Source organism: Hordeum vulgare, chromosome 3H, assembly GCF_904849725.1.
Source record: "Hordeum vulgare subsp. vulgare chromosome 3H, MorexV3_pseudomolecules_assembly, whole genome shotgun sequence".
NCBI lineage: Eukaryota > Viridiplantae > Streptophyta > Magnoliopsida > Poales > Poaceae > Hordeum > Hordeum vulgare.
In genome coordinates this window covers 81,901,761-81,923,968 of record NC_058520.1, presented here as the reverse complement: position 1 = coordinate 81,923,968, position 22,208 = coordinate 81,901,761, and the positions used below count along the sequence as shown (strand labels likewise).

General features: G+C 45.6%; 1 protein-coding gene across 1 annotated transcript; it reads right to left on the bottom strand.

Moving 5' to 3' along the window:
* Window positions 1–4,953: 4,953 nt before the first annotated feature.
* Window positions 4,954–21,456, bottom strand: LOC123441518. Its single transcript, XM_045117919.1, is given in 7 exon segments — window positions 4,954–5,006; window positions 5,557–5,751; window positions 6,051–6,092; window positions 6,533–6,662; window positions 6,750–6,829; window positions 6,832–6,987; window positions 21,387–21,456. Coding segments are annotated over 7 exon segments (726 nt in total).
* Between the last annotated feature and the right edge of the window lie 752 nt (window positions 21,457–22,208).

Genomic DNA, 22,208 nt, shown 5'->3' with positions numbered 1-22,208 from the left:
TTAAGTTTGTCTGGTGTGGTTGAATTGACAACTCAGGTGATAATACTCGAGAATATTATTTGGCTCCCCTTGTGTCGAATCAATAAATTTGGGTTGAATACTCTACCCTCGATAACTGTTGTGATCCCCTATACTTGTGGGTTATCACCTCCGAACCACATGGATTATGTGCCAAATTGGATGACCAGTTTGCCTCTAATCCTACTGCTTTCACAAATTTGATAGGAAGAAAATATTAGTGGTCAGGGCCATTTTTTTGTAGGGATCCCACTAGCTAGAGACTTTTTATGTGCATACAAACACATGGATAGTTGGAAGTTTCTGTGAAGAAAGTCTCCCTCTTAGTTGTAACAAGTTCATTGCCCAGACTTGCACTAGCTCAAGTAAGGGTTTGTCGGGGGTGACCCCGGGTAGCCTCGGCGCAGGTGTTACACTTTTTCAAAAATTATTGGGGCAGGCTCTGCCCCTCCAAACGTCGGCTTGCATTCGCCGGGTCCAACCGCATGAGCCAGCCTGGGACTATGATATTTTCCATCCTGCTCCGGGCAACCCCCCAGCCGACGGGCCCACACCTCGCTCATCTACCCATACAAAAATACACCTCCACACTAGTAGAAAAGAGGGCTTTGGTCCAGGTCCTAAAACCCTATTAGTCCCAACTTACATACGAACCGGGATCTATGGTGACATTGGTCCCGGTTCGTGAGGCCAGGGCGCAGGCCGGGCATCATGGGACATTGGTCCCGGTTCGTCTCACCCCTTTTGTCTCGGTTCCAGTCAAGAACCAGGACTAATAGGTCGGCAACTATTTGTATCCCCTTTAGTCCCGGTTGGTGGATCAAACTGGGACTAAGGTGTGGTGGCGAGCATTTGTGCAACCGTTCGTATGGACCTTTAGTCCCGGTTGGTGGATCAAACCGGGGTGGAGGCCCTTCGAATCACCCCTTTACTGCCGGTTTGTCGTCCAACCTGGGACTATAGGTCCAAACGGTTCTCCCTCCCACTTCGTTTCCAGCGAAGAAAACTGCAACGAAGCAGAGTCTCTCGCCATTCTCTGTTCTTCTCTTCTCCTCTATTCTTCTTCTTCCTCTCTTCTTCCCCTCTCTTCTTCCATTCTTCTTGCACCATGACATATCTAGTCGGAGAGGTGCCCGCACAAGGCACAACCTGGTCATGTGCGGGTACACGAACAAGAGCAGGGTGGTGCCAAATTTTCTGTCATGGTTCCGGGAGTGGCTTGACGCCGCGTCGGAGCATGAGGCCTTCTTGGGGCTTGATCTGGAGTTCACGCCCAACCATCAAGGTGTTGCCGTCATCCAGCTGTGTTTCAAACAGCATGTCTTGATCTTCCAATGGGCGAGGTAAGTTTTGTGTCCTTCTGTTATCCAAGGTTATGAAAATTGCATGTATTGATCTTCTCTAGGTTCCATTTGATAGCAATATGGAGTTTCTTTATATGTTCCATTTGATAGCAATATGAAAATTGCATAGGATAGCAATATGTGTTACAACATTGGATATATTGATCTCCCTAGGTTCCATTGGATAGCATATATTGATCTCTCTAGGTTCCATTGGATATATTACAACATAGGCTTTATTTTATCCAAGGATATGAAAATTGCATGTATTGATCTTCTCTAGGTTCCATTTGATAGCAATATGAAGTTTCTTTATATTTTCCATTTGATAGCAATATGAAAATTGCATAGGATAGCAATATGTATTACAACATTGGATATATTGATCTCCCTAGGTTCCATTGGATAGCATATATTGATCTCCCTAGGTTCCATTGGATATATTACAACATAGGCTTTCTTTGATCCAAGGATATGAAAATTGCATGTATTGATCTTCTTTAGGTTCCATTTGATAGCAATATGGAGTTTCTTTATATGTTCCATTTGATAGCAATGTGAAAATTGCATAGGATAGCAATATGTGTTTAAAAATTGGATATATTGATCTCCCTAGGTTCCATTGGATAGCATTGATCTCCCTAGGTTCCATTGGATATATTACAACATAGGCTTTCTTTGATCCAAGGATATGAAAATTGCATTAGATAGCAATATGTTACAATATTGGAATCCTATAAAGATCAATTCATATGATATGAAAATTGCATAGAATAGCAATATGTTCCATTTGAATTGTTATGATAAATTTCTCTTTAGTTGTATTGAAACATTTTTCCTTGTTGCAGCAGTATGTAACATTTGTTTCATTTTAATTTGTTGATGTTGCAGTAGTGACAAGCGATGTCCAGAACTCATGGACTTCCTTTGCAACAGCATACGTTTCACTAACGCTGACATAACGAACGACAAGACAAATATGAGGCGCGACTTTGGTATTGATATACCAGCTGCGTGCCACAATGATCTCCAAGGCCTATTCCAGCTTGATTATCCGAGGACTTCGATGGCTGATATGGCTGTCGCGTTGATTGATGAGGAGTACCATGATATGAAGAAGGATTTCCCGAAGGCTCAGCACAAGAAGTGGGGGGAAGACCCCACTTGACCCTATAAACCTTGAGTGTGCAGCAAAATATGCATACGTTGCATATGAATTGTACCGCAAGATTAGTACCGTGAGATATGGCCAGTGTCACTTCGAAGAACCAGCTTTCGGACATTCTGATGCAGATTCAGGTTCAGACGAGTAGTGTTCAGAACGGCGAACACTTGTATATATATATATATATATATGCTAGCTGTTATTATGTACTGCTTGCATGTATTATTATGTACTGCTTGGAACAATTTATATATATCTAGTTTCTATTTGTGCCATTATATAGAGTTTCCAAATTTGAATGGTTATTTAACCCTTTCTTTATTCATCACCATTTACGTATTGTTGTGAACTAATTATTTATTCATTTTGGTCTAATATATACTGTATTCAAACTTTTCCATGGTTCATACCCCCCGATACAACCCATAGATACATCGATATAAGCAAACAACACAAAGAAAACAAAAACTGTCAAAAACAAAATAGTCGGAAGTAATCTGTAAGATTTGAATACTTATGTAACTCCAAAAATTATGAAAAATTAAGACAATCTGGGTAAATTGTGTATGAATCTTGTGTAAAAAATTGAGATCAAAAGCATGTTCCAGTGAATTAAAAAAATCCTGGACTGAGGTCAAAAGTTTCTGTTTTTCAGCAAAATTAAATTGCAAACACCGTAGAACATCCCAAAGGTCTTACTTGGCGCAAACACAAAATGATATGTGGGTGAAATGATGATACCATGCCAACTTTCAACCTATTCAGAGTTCATTTGTAGTGCTTTTAAATTTCTAGGTCATTTAGCTCAAAAAAAATCAATGAATGCATGAAAAATACCAATTAAAGTGAGAAATAGTTGAAAATTGATGATGTGGCCTTGAATGGTGCATTTTGAACACACAAAAGGTCTGGAGTTCAAATAATTCCAAAAAATGAAATCCCTTTTGTAAGAGATGAGTTTTCGTATGAAACCGTGATACTTTGAAAGAGATTGTCCGATTTGTAAACGAAGTGCGTCCAGTTTTTTCCGCAACCCTCTCGACTTTTTAGCACATGTTATGTGGGTGAAATGATGATACCATGCCAACTTTCAACCTATTTAGAGTTCATTTGTAGTGCTTTTCAATTTCTAGGTCATTTAGCTCAAAAAAATAAATATATGCATGAAAATACCAAATGAAGTCAGAAATAGTTGAAAATTGATGATGTGGCTTTGAAGGGTGCATTTTGAACACACAAAAGATCTGGAGTTCAAATAATTCCAAAAAATGAAATCCTTTTTTTTGCAACAGATGAGTTTTCGTTTGAAACCCTGATACTTCGAAAGAGATTGTCCGATTTGTACACGAATTGCATCCAGTTTTTGCCGCAACCCTCTCAACTTTTTAGCACATGCTATGTGGGTGAAATGATGATACCATGCCAACTTTCAACCTATTCAAGGTTCATTTGTAGTGCTTTTCAATTTCTGGGTCCACTACAGGAATCGGGCATTTTGCCGTCATGATGCTACAGACGGCAAAGAGAGAATTAAAGTAGGCAAAAAATTTGCCGTCAGCCCAAGTCAGCAAAAAATGTCGTCAACCCATGTTCCCGCAAAGGGTGTCTTTGCCATCAGCGGCCGGGAGAGCACACGGCAAAATTTTTGCCGTTAGTGAAATTATGTTGCCGTCTTTTGGGCTAGTAGACGGAACGGCCTAGCTAACGGACGATGTTAGTCATTTTTGCCGTCTGCTTGACGATATCACAGACAACAAAGAGGTCTGTTGTTTGCCGTCTGCTGCACAGGTACAAGACGGCAAAATTGTTTTCTTGAATCAGGCTGATGGTGATTTCTACATATTCTTTTAAATAAAAACCTTATCTCAGGAGTTGAATACACAACATATATCACAAATATAATAACAATGATCCATGGAAACAAAATCATACATAGCAAATATCCATATATATCATAGGGTACGCATATGAGTTCACAAAGTATCACATCTAGCTGGGCATCTTCAAGTCATGTACAATCTAGGAGCCCTTGCGACCATCAGCCTCTACACACATGCTAAGCTACAACTATGCTACTGGAAAGGAGACGAAGCAGAACTACTCGTCGTGTCGAGGGGATGAAAGCGCCGCATCAGGTTGCCTGTAGCTCCATGTGACGAGTCATTGCTGAAGCTCCATCCCTTCTTCATGTGTCCCCTGCAATTAACCAAACAAGAAATCGGTTTTGACTTAGATTCATCATAGCAAATAGATTCAGACTCGAGAGCATCATTCATCATACTAAAGGCATTTTTTATCAATCAAACAAACTTGTCAAGCACTTGCAAACATTAAACATCATACTAATTAATGTTGGTTTAAAATCAAGCTAATATTAGAACCATGAATGCGGGAAAAAAATAAACTAATCAATGTGGCTTTTAAAAATCAAGCTAATACAAAAGCCATGAATGTTCCCATGTCGATTGTGCTAACAGTTTCTGCCCGTCAATGCAAACAAATACAATTTTAAAAAATAGCACGTGGCAACAGGCTCTCCACCCATTCTAGATAAATAACAAATCACGAATCATCTCACAACGATTCAGTAATTTATATGTCAAAAGCAGAAAAGACACCAATAAATATTTTTAGTCATGTTATAATTGAAATAACACGCCACAACTAATCACTAAAGTATAGTGGATACTAAGAATTAAGGTTTTCAATTACCTCAAGAGTCATAAATACTAAGCATGTAATGGATGTCAAAGGAAACAAATTCGGAATGAAAGAGCACATGTGTATATGCTCTTCAACCATTTAGATAAAGACCAATCAGGAGTTGACTGACCAAAATCCAGTTATTGGGTTGATAGCAAATCTAATGACAAAAATCTAGAAAGGACATAGCTAGAGATTTCCAGTTGCTATAACAAATGACTCGGTGGCCATGAATCAGAGCATGCTACTGCTATTGCATGAAGGACACAACCTTCGGAACAAAGAGGAGGGAGGCAGAGCAGGAAGAAGGGAGGGGATGAAGCTCACCATGAGATTGTTGAAGCAGATGCCATGCACGGCTGACATCGCGGTTGTGGGGGAGCCATCCACCGCCGTCTAGGAAACCACCAGAGGTGAGCCACTGTCGTGCCAGGGTTGGGCCGCCACGGGCGTACGTCGTGTAGCCACCAGGTTCAGGAGCACCGTCCTGGTAGGCACGTGTTGGAGTCATGAAAAAACTATCTACAAGCAATGGTGCACTCATTGGGACATATCAAACAAAAATTTAGAAGGATATTATTACTCTTACATATGTTTTATCATATAGCACTTCGAAGTAGACCTCACACAACTACAGAATATGTATATCTTTTTCATAAAAGCCATTATTTCAGACTATGTTCAATACAGAATAATATATATAGCTGACTCGGAAGTTAAATTTCTTGATACAAAGTGTGTGACTTGAGAACTTATCTAATTAATAATACATTTCTTGGTACAAGTGCACGGAAGTCATCACAGTCTATACACATGTGCACCATCACAATACCTTACCTTCACTTCATTCCAATTGTAAAAGTTAGCAGGTCCAGACAAAATAATTTTTAGTGGATGTCTAAGTGTAGAGCCTCTATGATATCAGCACACAGAGTGTATCAGAAAGATGGCTCCCACGCAAGAAAAGGTTCCTTGAATCCAACTAGAACAACACGATATTACATATATGCAATGCCTAGTCCAGTCAAAAAAAAGGTCCGAACGTTACATGGAGTAAATCATTGACAATCCTTCATGATGATCATAAATCAATCTAAAAAACATCAGACTGCTCATTTATATACCAAACTGAAGAACATCAGACTGCAAGCAAGATAACCAACTGAGCAGACTGCTCATTTATATACCAAACTAAAGAACATCAGAACAAGTCCTCACTCATTTACACACTAAACTTTGGACACTAGAAACAGGGTTGTGTATTCAGTTCATCAGGAATCGTGGCTTTGAAACTAGAAAGTACCTGGATTCTGCAAAGCATCGTTGCTCAAGATGCCGACGAACTCGGCCCGCGTTTCCATGTGGTCAGAGGAACCTAGATTTTTCTCCTTGCGCTGAGTGCACCATGTCAGGTTCCTGTACCAGCTTCCACCCTGCAGGCCAACACTAAAACAAAGCTTCAGTCATCAACGTTGACACATAACATCAAACAGATAGCGGGTAGAGAAGCTGGCCGTCACCTCCAAGTGGAGGAGCCACTTGTCGGACCCGTCCCAGAACCCCGGGAGCCAGTGCTACCCAGGCGGGGTCCCGTCCAGACGAGGGTGACGTCCATGAGCGTGGGGAACCGGTGGTCGTAGGACGGGTAGGACGTGGTGGACGGGGTGGAGGCATCACGGGAGGGGGTGGGGAAGAATGCGGCGGCGGAGGCGTCGCGTGAGGGGCGACGAAGAATGCGGCGGCGGAGGTTGGGACCGGCTGCGGCAGGGACCGACAGTGGCACCTCTGTGAAGGCTGGGACCGACACCGGTGGCGGCTTGGCGGAGGATTGGACCTGCGGCGGATTGGCGGAGGCTAGCGGCGGCAGCGGCGGCGTGTAACCCTAGCGGCGGCTGCGGTGGCGTGTAACCCTAGAGGGTGCACACGAGATGCGGGCATGGGTGCGCATCGTGGGTGGGGGCGTGGCCTGTCGAGAGAGGGGTGGAGTGGATAGTGCAGGGATAGATGCGGTGGTGTGGTGGATGTGTGCCACATCACGGATCCGTGGCATCAATCCGTGGCATGTTTTCTTTTTTGCCGTCTGCTCCAAAAACACAGATGGCAAAAATTCTATTTACCGTCATTTATTTTTTGAACAGACGACAAAGACATGCTTTGCCGTCTGTGTTTTTTCTGCACACGGCAAAGCATGCTTTTGCCATGTGTAAAAAAAATTAGCAGACAACAAATTATTTTTTTGCCGTCATTCATTTGTTCGCTGTCTACAATTAACAGCAAAATATGTCTTTGTCGTCTACCCCGATGAAATGCTGACGGCAAAGAAATACCCTAACGACAAATTATCAGTTTCCTATAGTGTCATTTAGCTCAAAAAATCAATAAATGCAGGAAAAAGACCAAATGAAGTCAGAAATAGTTGAAAGTTGATGATGTGGCTTTGAATGGTGCATTTTGAACACACAAAAGATCTGGAGTTCAAATAATTCCAAAAAATAAAATCCCTTTTGTAACAGATGAGTTTTCGTATGAAACCCCGATACTTCGAAAGAGATTGTCCGATTTGTACACAAAGTGCGTCCAGTTTTTGACGGAACCCCTCAACTTTTTAGCACATGCTATGTAGGTGAAATGATGATACCATGCCAACTTTCAACTTATTCAGAGTTCATTTGTAGTGCTTTTCAATTTCTGGGTCATTTAGCTCAAAAAATCAATAAATGCATGAAAAATACCAAATGAAGTCAGAAATAGTTCAAAATTGATGATGTGGCTTTGAATGGTGCATTTTGAACACACAAAATGTGTGGAGTTCAAATAATTCCAAACAATGAAATCCCTTTTGTAACAAATGAGTTTTCGTATGAAACACTGATACTTCGAAGAAAGAGATTGTTCGATTTGTACACGAAGTGCGTCCAGTTTTTGCCGCAACCCTCTTAACTTTTTAGCACATGCTATGTGGGTGAAATGATGATACCATGGCAACTTTCAACCTATTCACAGTTCATTTGTGTCGGGACCCTGATCCTAAGCCATAGGAATCTAGCCTGTAACACATCGCATCCCTTTGCGGTCTCACGCACGGTTAACTCCTCGGCTGCAGCCTTACCTTAGCCGGGACCGTTTGCGTCTTTTGACTCGCGTATGCAATAGTGTCGCTAGCATTCCAATGTCAAAGAACCCGGATCGACATGTCTAGTTATAAACCAAAGTGGCAGTACCGCACAAGGACAGACATACATGACCAACAAAGCGAATGTAGACGAGTCTTAGCAAGCTACAAGGACTCCATTACATCGCGTGACATTTCCCCAAAGAGGACAGACACATCAGCTAAGAAGGACACATGCCGGTCAACCAATGTGTCCGGAGCAGTAGCGAACTACCAAGGCTCATTGGATCACAAAGGGGCATTTCCTTGTAAGGAGTGCTACTAAAGTTCACGACTAGGTAATCGAACCCCATACATATCAAGTACGACACACGTACGCATGGCATACCGATATGTATAGATACATCGATGGCATCACAACATAACCATAAACATACAACCTTTATTTAAGAGGCTCGGAAGAGCCACACACATAATATTACACATTAAGGGTCTCACGACCCATAATAGCAGTCATTCAGTTACAAGCCAGCGGAAGAGTTTAAACTGTCTGAGTACAGACAGGGCAACTAGATGGCACATGGCCTGACTATACTACAGATCCAACGTAGGGCCAGATCGTAGCTGGGACACCAGCTACTCGTCGTCGTCGATGTCTACGAAGAACCCTCCATTAGGGTCATTAGCAACCTCCGCAACAGTTATTAAGCAAACATGAGTACGAAGGTACTCAGCAAGACTTTAGGATAACAAACTACTCATGCAAGGTATCAAAAGGTATTGTGGGGTTTCATGCGGAAAGCCAGCATTTGACTCGTGGCTAGACAAATTGCATTTTTAAATAATTTTGACAACTTGATTTCTCGCACGTGAGTCCACTAACACCACAACAATACACTATCGTAGAATCATTCCGTCTCCCTACGGAAATGCCGTCCACGACACTCACGCTTATCTTGGCAATTTTATGAGTAGCCATTGAAGTTATCTATGAACAACATATGTCTCCAAGTAGTCCATATCCGCGGACGCGGCTATTCGAATAGATCATAACCCTGCAGGGGTGTACTTCGTCACACACGCTCTCGCCACTTATCGCCATGTGCACGTCATGCACCTCGGCAACCTTCAAGCGGAAGCCCAGCGAGGGAGTCGGCCAAGACCGTTAACCACACTAGTACCTAGTCCAGGTTTATCGCCTATCTGAGAGTAACCCGTACGGAAGTCCGGCCGAGGTTTCTGCCACGACCTCAAACGATGTGCGCAGGGTTCCCAAGCCCACCATCCGGGTGCCACTTGGTACACCGTGCCACTGCCTACCGCATCACGGTCCACCTCTCAGGTCAGCACCATGCACGGCCTCCAACATTACTATAAACACCAGAAACTACTTGCAACTCCTGGACCAAGTACTAAGCGATTAATAGGCCGAGCGGGGTCATATTTCAGGGCCCAGCATGTGGTAGTATCTAGTCTTGGATTACATACACGGAACTCAGTTCCTATGGACGGTTCCAATGAAACAACCTGCCATGTACTCCTACACAGCCTTTCACCGGTTCCTTTACCAAATCAAGTTCAACACACAACCTTTGCTCACCAAACACGTTCTCACAATTCTGTTCATCTCCCAGATGACAGACCATACACAACTCTAAGCATAGCATGCATAGCAGGATAAGGCACATCATAGCTCAAGCAACGACCAGGTATGCTAGGTTGCAAGGTTCGGCTATTTACTGTGACAAGGTTAGGTCATGCAAAGGAAGTGGGTTTAACTAACGTGGCAAAAGCAGTTGAAGCATTTGATCCTAATGCAATAAATAAGTGCAGGAGCAAGAACATGGGAATTATCGGGATGATCAAAAGGGTTGCTTGCCTTGTTGCTCAGAGGAGGAACGATATCCGTCAGACGGATATTAGGTGGGATCCGGGGGTGCGGAGCCTACCGAAATGAATGGCAACATTCAATAACAATCATATGCACTCAAAATGATGCATGAGCATGGCATGAGAATGCAAGGTGATAAGTTATTATAATCAATATGTATTAGGTCTAGAGTTGATTTGAATCACATTCGAATGTCAATTCAAACGGGGTATTCTCGGATACGGTTTTAATTGATTCGACCTGATGCTCAGATCAACTTGATGTTAGCATGCATGAAATGTCATGTTATGGTACTGATTTGTAATTAGGACAGTGTGTGATCATGGCATTCATAAAGGAATTTGAATATTTTCCAATTTCCATTTATAAAGTAATTATAAGAATTGAATTATTCCTTATTATACATGTTAGGGTTCTGTAACTTTTTCAAACATGGTTGAAAACAGCATAATCAGAATCCTTGAATTTTTCTGATACTTTTTCATATATAAATTATTTTCATTGGAGTTACAGATTAATTTCTATGATTTTTACAAGTTTTAGCAATTTCCTAGAATTATTTCTATACTGATAATTCTCTTTATTGCATCAGACTGACGTCAGCAGGTCAGCCGACCTGTTCAGGTCAAACCTGACAGGGGGGCCCCACTGGTCAGCCTCTCTGGGACTAATCCCGCGCTGACGAGTCCCTAAACTGAGTTGACTTGGACTTGGGCCCACTGTCAGCGAGAGATTAAGCTCCTAATCTGCTGGATTAGCTTTGCCACGTCGGCCCCCACCGGAGCATGGCCGGCGGCGACCACGGGCGCGGCGGAGGGCTCGCCGGAGAGAGCTAGACAGTGCATCGGCCGTCGGTTTTGGGCGCAGAAAGCAGCTACGGGTAGCTGGTGCAACGCCGCATCTAGCGGGGGCAACAGGGGAAGCTAGGGTCGCCGGGAGGGGCGCTGGCGACGAGCCGAAGCGGCGGCCGAAGCTTGGCCTTCTATGAGAGACGGCTCTAGGGCACGGGGAGGGCAGCTGGAGGGCTCATCGCACTCCTGGAGGCTCCAGGAGCTCGAATCCTAGCTCGAGCGCGTGGATCAGACACCACAGCGACAGCGACGACATGACCGGCGGCGAGGAGCTCTCGGCCTTGGTGGGGAACGGGGCTACGATGCACGTAAGAGCGTGGGGCGAGAGGGGAAACGACGACGAGCTCACGGCGGTTCCGATGGTGTTGTTGAGGGGATCGGGGGTGCGCCGGAGGGAGCGAATCGACGGGAGAGGTCCGGCGGCCGGAGGTGGAAGACGATGGCGCCGCGGGCAATGCAGAGCTCGGGGAAGCTTCGGCTTCTGTAGAGAGGACCGGCGCGACGAGGCGGAGCTAACGGCGTGCTCAGCAAGAGGAGGCTAAGGCTAGGGGCACGGGCAGCTCGAGCTTTGCTCGGCTCCAATGGTGGCAGCAGGAAGGAGGAAGAGATCCAGGAGGAGGGAGAGAGCCGACGCTGGGAATGGATAGCGGTGGCCTCGGGGAGCTTATCCCCGGCCTTGCCAGCGCGAGGCGGCGGCCAGGCAGGCGCACAGGTGCCTGGCCGCGCCGGAGGAGGCGGCGGACACCTCCTGCTCCTACTTGCGCGAGGGAGACGACAGGAGCTGGGATGGGCCGGGCCAGGCTAGGCGACAGGTAAGCTCTTTTCCATTTTCTTCTGTTTTATTTCTGTTTTAATTTCTGACATTGATTTGCTATTTATTTCATCTCCAAAAGGGTGGTAAAAATTATTTTAAACACACCTGAATATTTGTTATAATATTCCCAACCATTTCCAAAGTTTTCAACATTTTTGAGAATTTATAGTTTCTGATTTCAAACATAAAGTTTGAAACTAGTGGCTTTTGCATTAATTTAAAAATGCTTAAAGAGTCAAGAATATAGTTTTCTCCAATGCTCATTTACTTTCATGATTTATCAGAAAGTTTGAACATTTCTTGAGGCCATTTTGGGTTCATTGATTTCAACTAGTTTGAGATTTTCTTTATTTAAAGTAGTGGCTAGGGTTTTGAGTTTTTCCTTCGCCACTTTCTTCTTCTTGTTGAAAACCCTTAGATGCAAATGCAAAGAAGACATGAGCACAAGGCTAACTTGCTTAAGGGTTAGGGATGTGACAACTCACCCCCACCCAAAAGAATCTCGTCCCGAGATTTAGAAGTCGTCGGGAATAACGCAGGATACTCAAGTCGGAGACGATCCTCTCTTTCCCGAGTTGCCTCCTTTTCAGAATGATTTGACCATTGAACTTTAAGAAACTTGATGTTTCGACGTCGAGTGGTACACTCTGCTTGATCAAGAATACGCACGGGGTATTCTCGGTATGAAAGGTTATCTTGGAGATCAACCGTTTCGTGGTCCACTTCACGGATAGGATCCGAAAAGCAACGCGTGAGTTGCGAGACGTGGAAAACATCATGAACCTTGGAAAGATGCGGAGGAAGTTCCAACTGGTAGGCAACTTCTCCTCGTTTGGCAAGAATGCGAAAAGGACCAATGTAACGAGGAGCCAACTTGCCCTTGATACCGAAACGATGGGTACCCTTCAAAGGTGTAACCCGAAGGTAAGCCTTCTCGTCAACTTCAAAGGTCACAGCCTTATGATGACGATCATATTGGCCCTTTTGACGAGACTGGGCTGTTTTCAACTTTTCACGAATAATGCGAACCTGCTCTTCTGCATCCTGGATCATATCCGGACCAAAGAGTTGCCTCTCTCCGGTTTCTGACCAATTAAGAGGTGTTCGACATCTTCGTCCATAGAGAACTTCAAAAGGGGCTTTGCCCAAGCTTGATTGGTAACTATTGTTATAAGCGAATTCGGCGAATGGAAGACACCTCTCCCAATTCATACCGAATGATATAACACAAGCTCGGAGCATATCTTCTAGAATTTGATTCACTCTTTCTACTTGACCACTTGATTGGGGATGGAAAGCAGTGCTAAAAGATAGGTGAGTCCCCATGGCATTCTCAAAACTTTCCCAGAAGCGAGAAGTAAAGATACTTCCACGGTCCGAGTTAATTTCCAGGGGAACACCATGAAGAGACACTATTCGAGAGATATATAACTCTGCTAGCTAGCTAGCTGTTATACTCTCATGAACAGGAAGAAAATGAGCCACTTTGGAAAGACGGTCAATGACCACAAAGATAACATTATTTCCTTTCTTGGTCTTGGGAAATCCGGTAATGAAATCCATGCTAACTTTATCCCATTTCCATTCAGGAATAGCTTGAGGCTGAAGGGTGCCAGCAGGCCTTTGATGTTCTGCCTTAACTCAACGGCAGACGTCGCAGTTAGCAACGAACTCAGCAATTTCTCTCTTCATTCTAGTCCACCAAAACCTCTGGCGTAGGTCCTGATACATCTTAGTACTACCGGGATGAATGGTGAGAGGAGAATCATGAGCCTCCTTAAGGATTAACTGCCTTAGATGTGGGTTCTTAGGAACCACTAAACGATTCTGGAAGAACACAACACCTTGATCGTTCATGGAAAATTCTTTAGCGTTGCCGCTAAAAATATTCTCCTTGATCCGTGATATACCTTGTCACGCTTTTGGCCAGCTATAATTTGATCCTTAAGAGTAGGCTTCGCTACCAGGGTAGAAAGGAATCCTTGAGGAACAATATGAAGATTTAACTTCCGAAAGTCCTCATGGAGATGTGGTTGACCTTGTTGTAGCATCAAATTGTTACAATAAGATTTACGACTTAGCGCATCGGCCATAACATTGGCCTTCCCCGGGGTTCAAGTTATCCCTAAGTCGTAATCCGAGATCAACTCAACCCACCGTCTTTGCCTGAGATTCAAATCCGGCTGGGTAAAAATATATTTCAGACTTTGGTGATCAGTGAATATTTCGCAACGATTACCCAGAAGGTAATGTCGCCAGGTTTTTAGTGCATGGACCACAGCTGCAAGCTCAAGGTCATGTGTGGGATAATTATCCTCATGTGGACGCAACTGTCGAGATGCGTATGCGATCACATGACAATCTTTCATGAGAAAATCCTTGTCGCGAGGCGTCGCAATAGATAACAAAGTCCTTAGAAAATTCTGGTGGTAGCAACACAAGTGCGGAAGTCAGGCGTCTTTTCAGTTCCTGAAAACTATGCTCGCACTATGGTGTCCACTCGAACTTTTTATCTTTCTTGAGGAGTTTAGTTAGAGGCTTTGCAACCTTGGAGAAATTCTCGACGAAGCGGCGACAATAGCTCGCTAAACCAAGAAAACTCCTAACTTGCTTAACCGATTCCGGTTGAGTCCAATCAAGGACAGCTTGAACTCTCTCGGGATTGACAGCAATACCCTTACCACAGATTACGTGACCCAGATAGGTCACTTCTGGTAACCAGAATTCACATTTTGAAAACTTGGCATAAAGGCGATGCTCTCGAAGTTTCATCAATACCAGCCTTAGATGCTCGGCATGTTCTTGTTCATTCTTCGAGTAGATGAGAATATCATCGAGGTATACCACGATGAATTTATCCAAATACTCCATGAAGATTGAGTTCATCAGTCGAGAGAAGGTGGCTGGGGCATTGGTTAAACCGAAGGACATAACGGTGTACTCATATTGGCCATAACGAGTAACAAAAGCCGTTTTTGGAATGTCCCCGTTCTTAATCTTGATTTGATGGTATCCCAACGTCAAATCCATTTTGGAGAAGACTGAGGATCCAGCGAGCTGATCGTACAGATCGTTGATCCTGGGGAGCGGATACTTGTTCTTAATGGTGACCAGATTAACTGGTCGGTAATCTACAACCATCCGATCCGTTCCGTCTTTCTTCTTGACGAAGAGGACGGGACAAGCCCAAGGAGAAGAGCTAGGACGAATGAAACCCTTGTTCAAGGCCTCATCTAATTGCTTTTTAAGTTCGGCTAGCTCCAGGGGTGCCATCTTATAAGGTCTTCTGGCTATTGGGACAGTTCCCGGAACAAGATCTATCACAAACTCCACATCTCTGTCAGGTGGAATTCCTGGCAGTTCCTGTGGAAAAACATCCGGGAAGTCATGGACTACCGGAATGTCTTCGAGTTCCGGAAGAGGGTTGGCATTTAAGGAATAGAGCTGGCATTTGGCAACTCGAGTAGAGACATTTACTATCTCGCCCGAGGGATGGGTAAGCTGGACATTTCTAGAATGAGTATCAATCTTGGCATAGTGAGCTGACATCTAGTCCATGCCCAAGATGATATTAATATCCGAAGATTTCAATGCTATCAATGAGGCTAGAAAAACTAGCCTATCTACTAGAATTTCATTGTCATAGGTTATCCTAGAGGTTTGCCATTTACTACCAGGGGTTTGGACAACCAATGGGATTGGCATATCACAAAAAGACATGTTATGCAACTGTGCATAACTTTCTGAAATGAAGGAATGAGAAGACCCAGTGTCAAAGAGGACGGACGCTGGGTGATGATTAACAAGAACCGTACCCAGCATGACGTCGGGATCCTCTGCAGCTTCTTCTGCTGACACATAGTTCACACGGCCACGTGCAGGAGTTGGCTTCACATAGTAAGCTTTGCCCGACTTGGCCTGCCCGACGGACTTTCCGGGTTGCTTGGCACCCACATTCTGAGGACATTCACGGGAATAGTGCCCTGGTTCTCCACACTTGTAGCATATCACCTGGTTGCACGTGGTGCAGCATTGCTAGCTGGACCACCATAAGCTTTTGCTGGAGGGTTGGCCTGATTCGTGTGAGGTGCCACGTAGGATGGCCTCGGAGTGTATCTTGGCGGGAGAGAACTGTTTGGCACCCACAGCCTGCGATTTGCAAACGCGGAACCAGAAGACGAGCCAAAGTCACGGGAGTGCTTCCTTGTGGCTTCGAAGTCAGTATGACCAGTCTCGGCACTGATCGCTTTGTTGAATAGGGCTTGAAAGCTTGCACACTCATGGAGACGCAGATCACGACGGAGCTCAGGGCTCAGACCCTTACGAAACCTTGCTTGCTTCTTGGCGTCAGTAGACACCTCCCCTGTTGCATAGCGGGCGAGGTTACCGAACTCGCGGCTATAGGCATCCACAGACAACTTGCCCTGAGTGAAGGCACAGAACTCCTCTCTCTTTCTGTCCATCAGGCCCTCTGGAATATGGTGCAGACGAAAAGCTGCACTGAAGTCTGCCCATGTGGCCACTGGTTCAGCGGGACGCATAGCTTCAAAATTCTCCCACCACAGATTGGCGGGTCCTTCCAGGAAATACGCCGCGAAGGTCACCTTGTCGGCATCAGACACATTCGCAGAGCGAATCTTGCGTGAGATGCTGCACAGCCAGTCATCAGCGTCGAGGGGATCGACGGAATGATGAAACTTTGGAGGATTCAGCTTCACAAAGTCATTGAGGGACACTACAGCATTCCTAGGCTGTCGAGCCGTATTCTGCTCAATACGCTCTAGTAGTCGATTGGTCTCCCTTTTGTTTCTTTCTGCCTCAAGCATCACTTCCACCAGAGAAGCCGGGTGAGGCAGGTCTTCCTGCGACGCTTGACTACCCTCACCTTGCTCATGAGCAGGGGCACGGTTCAACCTGGTGAACACCATCCCGACAAACAAACTCACAGCTTAGACCAAAATCATATCAATACTAGCTATGGATTAAGAATGTACTGAACACACGGAATGCGGAAATGAATATCCGAACAACATGGTAACAAGCAACTGCTATATATACACCATGGTTCATACACACCCTTACATAGTTCAGTACAACCTTAACCAAAGAGCAAGCTACTGAAATTATGAAACTACTCCTCAGAGGCTTACAAGCTTCCTATACATTATTTATCTAGGCCTCCGGAATTCATTTCACATCACAGGCATACTTCAAAAGTCACGCAGGACGGTGAACGTACGGCTACTACGATACTATCCTTCCGCTCACAGCTCACGCATCCGCATAGAACATCTCATAGAGATTACCTCCATGACCTGGAAGCTCAACTTGCGGATCAGGAAACACTCTAGCCTGAGATCCCTGGGATCCATAAGGACACGGATGTGGCCTTGGTCCCCTGACTGGTGGTAAGAGGGGTCCCCAAAGAGTGTGACTCCTCCTATAGCTGGCCAGTCAACGTGGGCCGGAAGATGGGTCCTAACAGGGTTCAGCATCTCCATCTCTCCATACCCTGTCTGGACTACCGGTGCCAGCTCCGTCAAAGCTGTCCACAGACGGGCACGGGTAGCATAAAGCTCCATACGGAGAGCACGAGCATCCCTGTCTTTGTTCTCTAGCATCTCAACAGTGGACTGCAGAAGTGGATCCTCCATAGAAGAATCAAAATAGACTCCACTGAGGTATCCCTCTTCACCAGGCTGAGAGGCCGGAACATAGCAGAACTCTGAATTCTGCAGCAGTGCATGTCTCGCTCTCATAATGGTCAGCATTGAATAGGCAGCATCTTGTACTGCCATGTCAACAGTGACTCCCAACCCATAGGACCAATGGATTGGCTTCTCAGCTCCAGGGTAGTCTGGAAATACCCTAACAGTGCAGATGTACTGGCTCTGGTTGAAGTCTCGGTACTGTTCCTCAACTGCGTACTCGGGGTACCAGTGGTAACCGCACACCGACATCACCCTGACCAGCATGGCCGTATGACCCGGCACATCAATGCACCTGGTCAGACGTACCACCTGACGAGAAGGATGGCCAAGCATCTGTAAATAGAGAGTAATGCAAAAGCATTAGAGCTCCGAATACAAAATTGGGCAGCATAACGGCTGTAAATGCTCAAAAACAAATTTTGAGACAACCCAAAATGGAATAGCGTAACCACTCAACTATCAAGTTCAACTCTTTGATCATCAAACTTACTTCCTGCTTCCTAGGAATAAAAGAAACCCAATATCTCTTGACCCGTAGTCCTATAACTACCGATCGGAAACACGAGCCTGGGAGAAGATGAGTAACCTAGTCCTTAATTCCCGCAGAAGAGACGAGGATGACCAGAATAGAATAACTTGAGAAGAGAACAAGAGTCTTACGTTCCCTTCCACAAACAATTCCCTTATATATAACTAAAGCAATTATAGACTCAACTTCGACCAGTTTGGCTTAGTAATCCTACAGTCAGTCAGGCTCTGATACCAACGCTGTCGGGACCTCGATCCTAAGCCATAGGAATCTAGCCTGTAACACATCGCATCCCTTTGCGGTCTCACGCACGGTTAACTCCTCGGCTGCTGCCTTACCTTAGCCAGGACCGTTTGCGTCTTTTGACTCGCATATGCAATACTGTCGCTAGCATTCCAATGTCAAAGAACCCGGATCGACATGTCTAGTCATAAACCAAACTGGCAGTACCGCACAAGGACAGGCATACATGACCCAACAAAGCAGGTGTCGGTCATTAGCGAATGTAGACGAGTCGTAGCAAGCTACAAGGACTCCATTACATCGCGTGACATTTCCCCAAAGAGGACAGACACAGCAGCTAAGAAGGACACATGCCGGTCAACCAATGTGTGCCGAGCAGTAGCGAACTACCAAGACTCATTGGATCACAAAGGGGCATTTCCTTGTAAGGAGTGCTACTAAAGTTCACGACTAGGTAATCGAACCCCATACATATCAAGTACGACACACGTACGCATGGCATACCGATATGTATAGATACATCGATGGCATCACAACATAACCATAAACATACAACCTTTATTTAAGAGGCTCGGAAGAGCCACACACATAATATTACACATTAAGGGTCTCACAACCCATAATAGCAGGCATTCAATTACAAGCCAGTGGAAGAGTTTAAACTGTCTGAGTATAGACAGGCCAACTAGATGGCACATGGCCTGACTATACTACAGATCCAACATAGGGCCAGATCGTAGCTGGGACACCAGCTACTCGTCGTCGTCGATGTCTATGAAGAACCCTCCATTAGGGTCATTAGCAACCTCCGCAACAGTTATTAAGCAAACATGAGTACGAAGGTACTCAGCAAGACTTTAGGATAACTAACTACTCATGCAAGGTATCAAAATGTATTGTGGGGTTTCATGCGGAAAGCCAGCATTTGACTCGTGGCTAGACAAATTGCATTTTTAAATAATTTTGACAACTTGATTTCTCGCACGCGAGTCCACTAACACCACAACAATACACTATCGTAGAATCATTCCGTCTCCCTACGGAAATGCCGTCCACGACACTCACGCTTATCTTGGCAATTTTATGAGTAGCCATTGAAGTTATCTATGAACAACATATGTCTCCAAGTAGTCCATATCCGCGGACGCGGCTATTCGAATAGATCATAACCCTGCAGGGGTGTACTTCGTCACACACGCTCTCGCCACTTATCGCCATGTGCACGTCATGCACCTCGGCGACCTTCAAGCGGAAGCCCAGCGAGGGAGTCGGCCACGACCGTTAACCACAGTAGTACCTAGTCCAGGTTTATCGCCTATCTGAGAGTAACCCGTACGGAAGTCCGGCCGAGGTTTCCGCCACGGCCTCAAACGATGTGCGCAGGGTTCCCAAGCCCACCATCCGGGTGCCACTTGGTACACCGTGCCACTGCCTACCGCATCACGGTCCACCTCTCAGGTCAGCACCATGCACGGCCTCCAGCATTACTATAAATACCAGAAACTACATGCAACTCCTGGACCGAGTACTAAGCGATTAATAGGCCGAGCGGGGTCATATTTCAGGGCCCAGCATGTGGTAGTATCTAGTCTTGGATTACATACACGGAAATCAGTTCCTATGGACGGTTCCAATGAAACAACCCGCCATGTACTCCTACACAGCCTTTCACCGGTACCTTTACCAAATCAAGTTCAACACACAACCATTGCTCACCGAACACGTTCTCACAATTCTGTTGATCTCCCAGATGACAGACCATACACAACTCTAAGCATAGCATGCATAGCAGGATAAGGCACATCATAGCTCAAGCAACTACCAGGTATGCTAGGTTGCAAGGTTCGGCTATTTACTGTGACAAGGTTAGGTCATGCAAAGGAAGTGGGTTCAACTAACGTGGCAAAAGTAGTTGAAGCATTTGATCCTAATGCAATAAATAAGTGCAGGAGCAAGAACATGGGAATTATCGGGATGATCAAAAGGGTTGCTTGCCTTGTTGCTCAAAGGAGGAACGATATCCGTCAGACGGATATTCGGTGGGATCCGGGGGTGCGGAGCCTACCGAAATGAATGGCAACATTCAATAACAATCATATGCACTCAAAATGATGCATGAGCATGGCATGAGAATGCAAGGTGATAAGTTATTATAATCAATATGTATTAGGTTTAGAGTTGATTTGAATACCGTTTTAATTGATTCGACCTGATGCTCAGATCAACTTGATGTTAGCATGCATGAAATGTCATGTTATGGTACTGATTTGTAATTAGGACAGTGTGTGATCATGGCATTCATAATGAAATTTGAATATTTTCGAACTTCCATTTATAAAGTAATTATAAGAATTGAATTACTCCTTATTATACATGTTAGGGTTCTGTAACTTTTTCAAACATGGTTGAAAATAGCATAATCAGAATCCTTGAATTTTTCTGATACTTTTTCATATATAAATTATTTTCATTAGAGTTATAGATTAATTTCTATGATTTTTACAAGTTTTAGCAATTTCCTGGAATTATTTCTATACTGATAGTTCTCTTTATTGCATCAGACTGACGTCAGCAGGTCAGCCGACCTATTCAGCTCAAACCTGACAGGGGGGCCCCACTGGTCAGCCTCTCTGGGACTAATCCCGCGCTGACCAGTCCCTAAACTGAGTTGACTTGGCCTAGGGCCCACTGTCAGTGAGAGATTAAGCTCCTAATCTGCTGGATTAGCTTTGCCACGTCGGCCCCCACCGGAGCATGGCCGGCGGCGACCACGGGCGCGGCGGAGGGCTCGCCGGAGAGAGCTAGACAGCGCCTCGGCCATCGGTTTTGGGCGCAGAAAGCAGCTACGGGTAGCTGGTGCAACGCCGCATCTAGCGGGGGCAACAGGGGAAGCTAGGGTCGCCGGGAGGGGCGCCGGCGACGAGCCGAAGCGGCGGCCGAAGCTCGGCCTTCTATGAGAGACGGCTCTAGGGCACGGGGAGGGCAGCTGGAGGTCTCTTCGCGCACCTGGACGCTCCAGGAGCTCGAATCCTAGCTCGAGCGCGTGGATCAGGCACCACAGCGACAGCGACGACATGACCGGCTGCGAGGAGCTCTCGGCCTTGGTGGGGAACGGGGCTACGATGCACGTAAGAGCGTGGGGCGAGAGGGGAAACGACGACGAGCTCACGGCGGTTCCGATGGTGTTGTTGAGGGGCTCGGGGGTGCGCCGGAGGGAGCGAATCGACGGGAGAGGTCCGGCGGCCGGAGGTGGAAGACGATGGCGCCGCGGGCGATGCAGAGCACGGGGAAGCTTCGGCTTCTGTAGAGAGGACTGGCGCGACGAGGCGGAGCTAACGGCGTGCTCAGCAAGAGGAGGCTAAGGCTAGGGGCACGGGCAGCTCGAGCTTTGCTCGGCTCCAATGGCGGCAGCAGGAAGGAGGAAAAGATCTGGGAGGAGGGAGAGAGCCGACGCTGGGAATGGATAGCGGTGGCCTCGGGGAGCTTATCCCCGGCCTTGCCAGCGCGAGGCGGCAGCCAGATAGGCGCACAGGTGCGTGGCCGCACCGGAGGAGGCGGCGGCCACCTCCTGCTCCTACTGGCGCGAGGGAGACGACAGGAGCTGGGATGGGCCGGGCCAGGCTAGGCGACAGGTAAGCTCTTTTCCATTTTCTTCTGTTTTATTTCTGTTTTAATTTCTGACATTGATTTTCTATTTATTTCAGCTCCAAAAGGGTGGTAAAAATTATTTGAAACACACCTGAATATTTGTTATAATATTTCCAACCATTTCCAAAGTTTTCAACATTTTTGAGAATTTATAGTTTGTGAGTTCAAACTTAAAGTTTG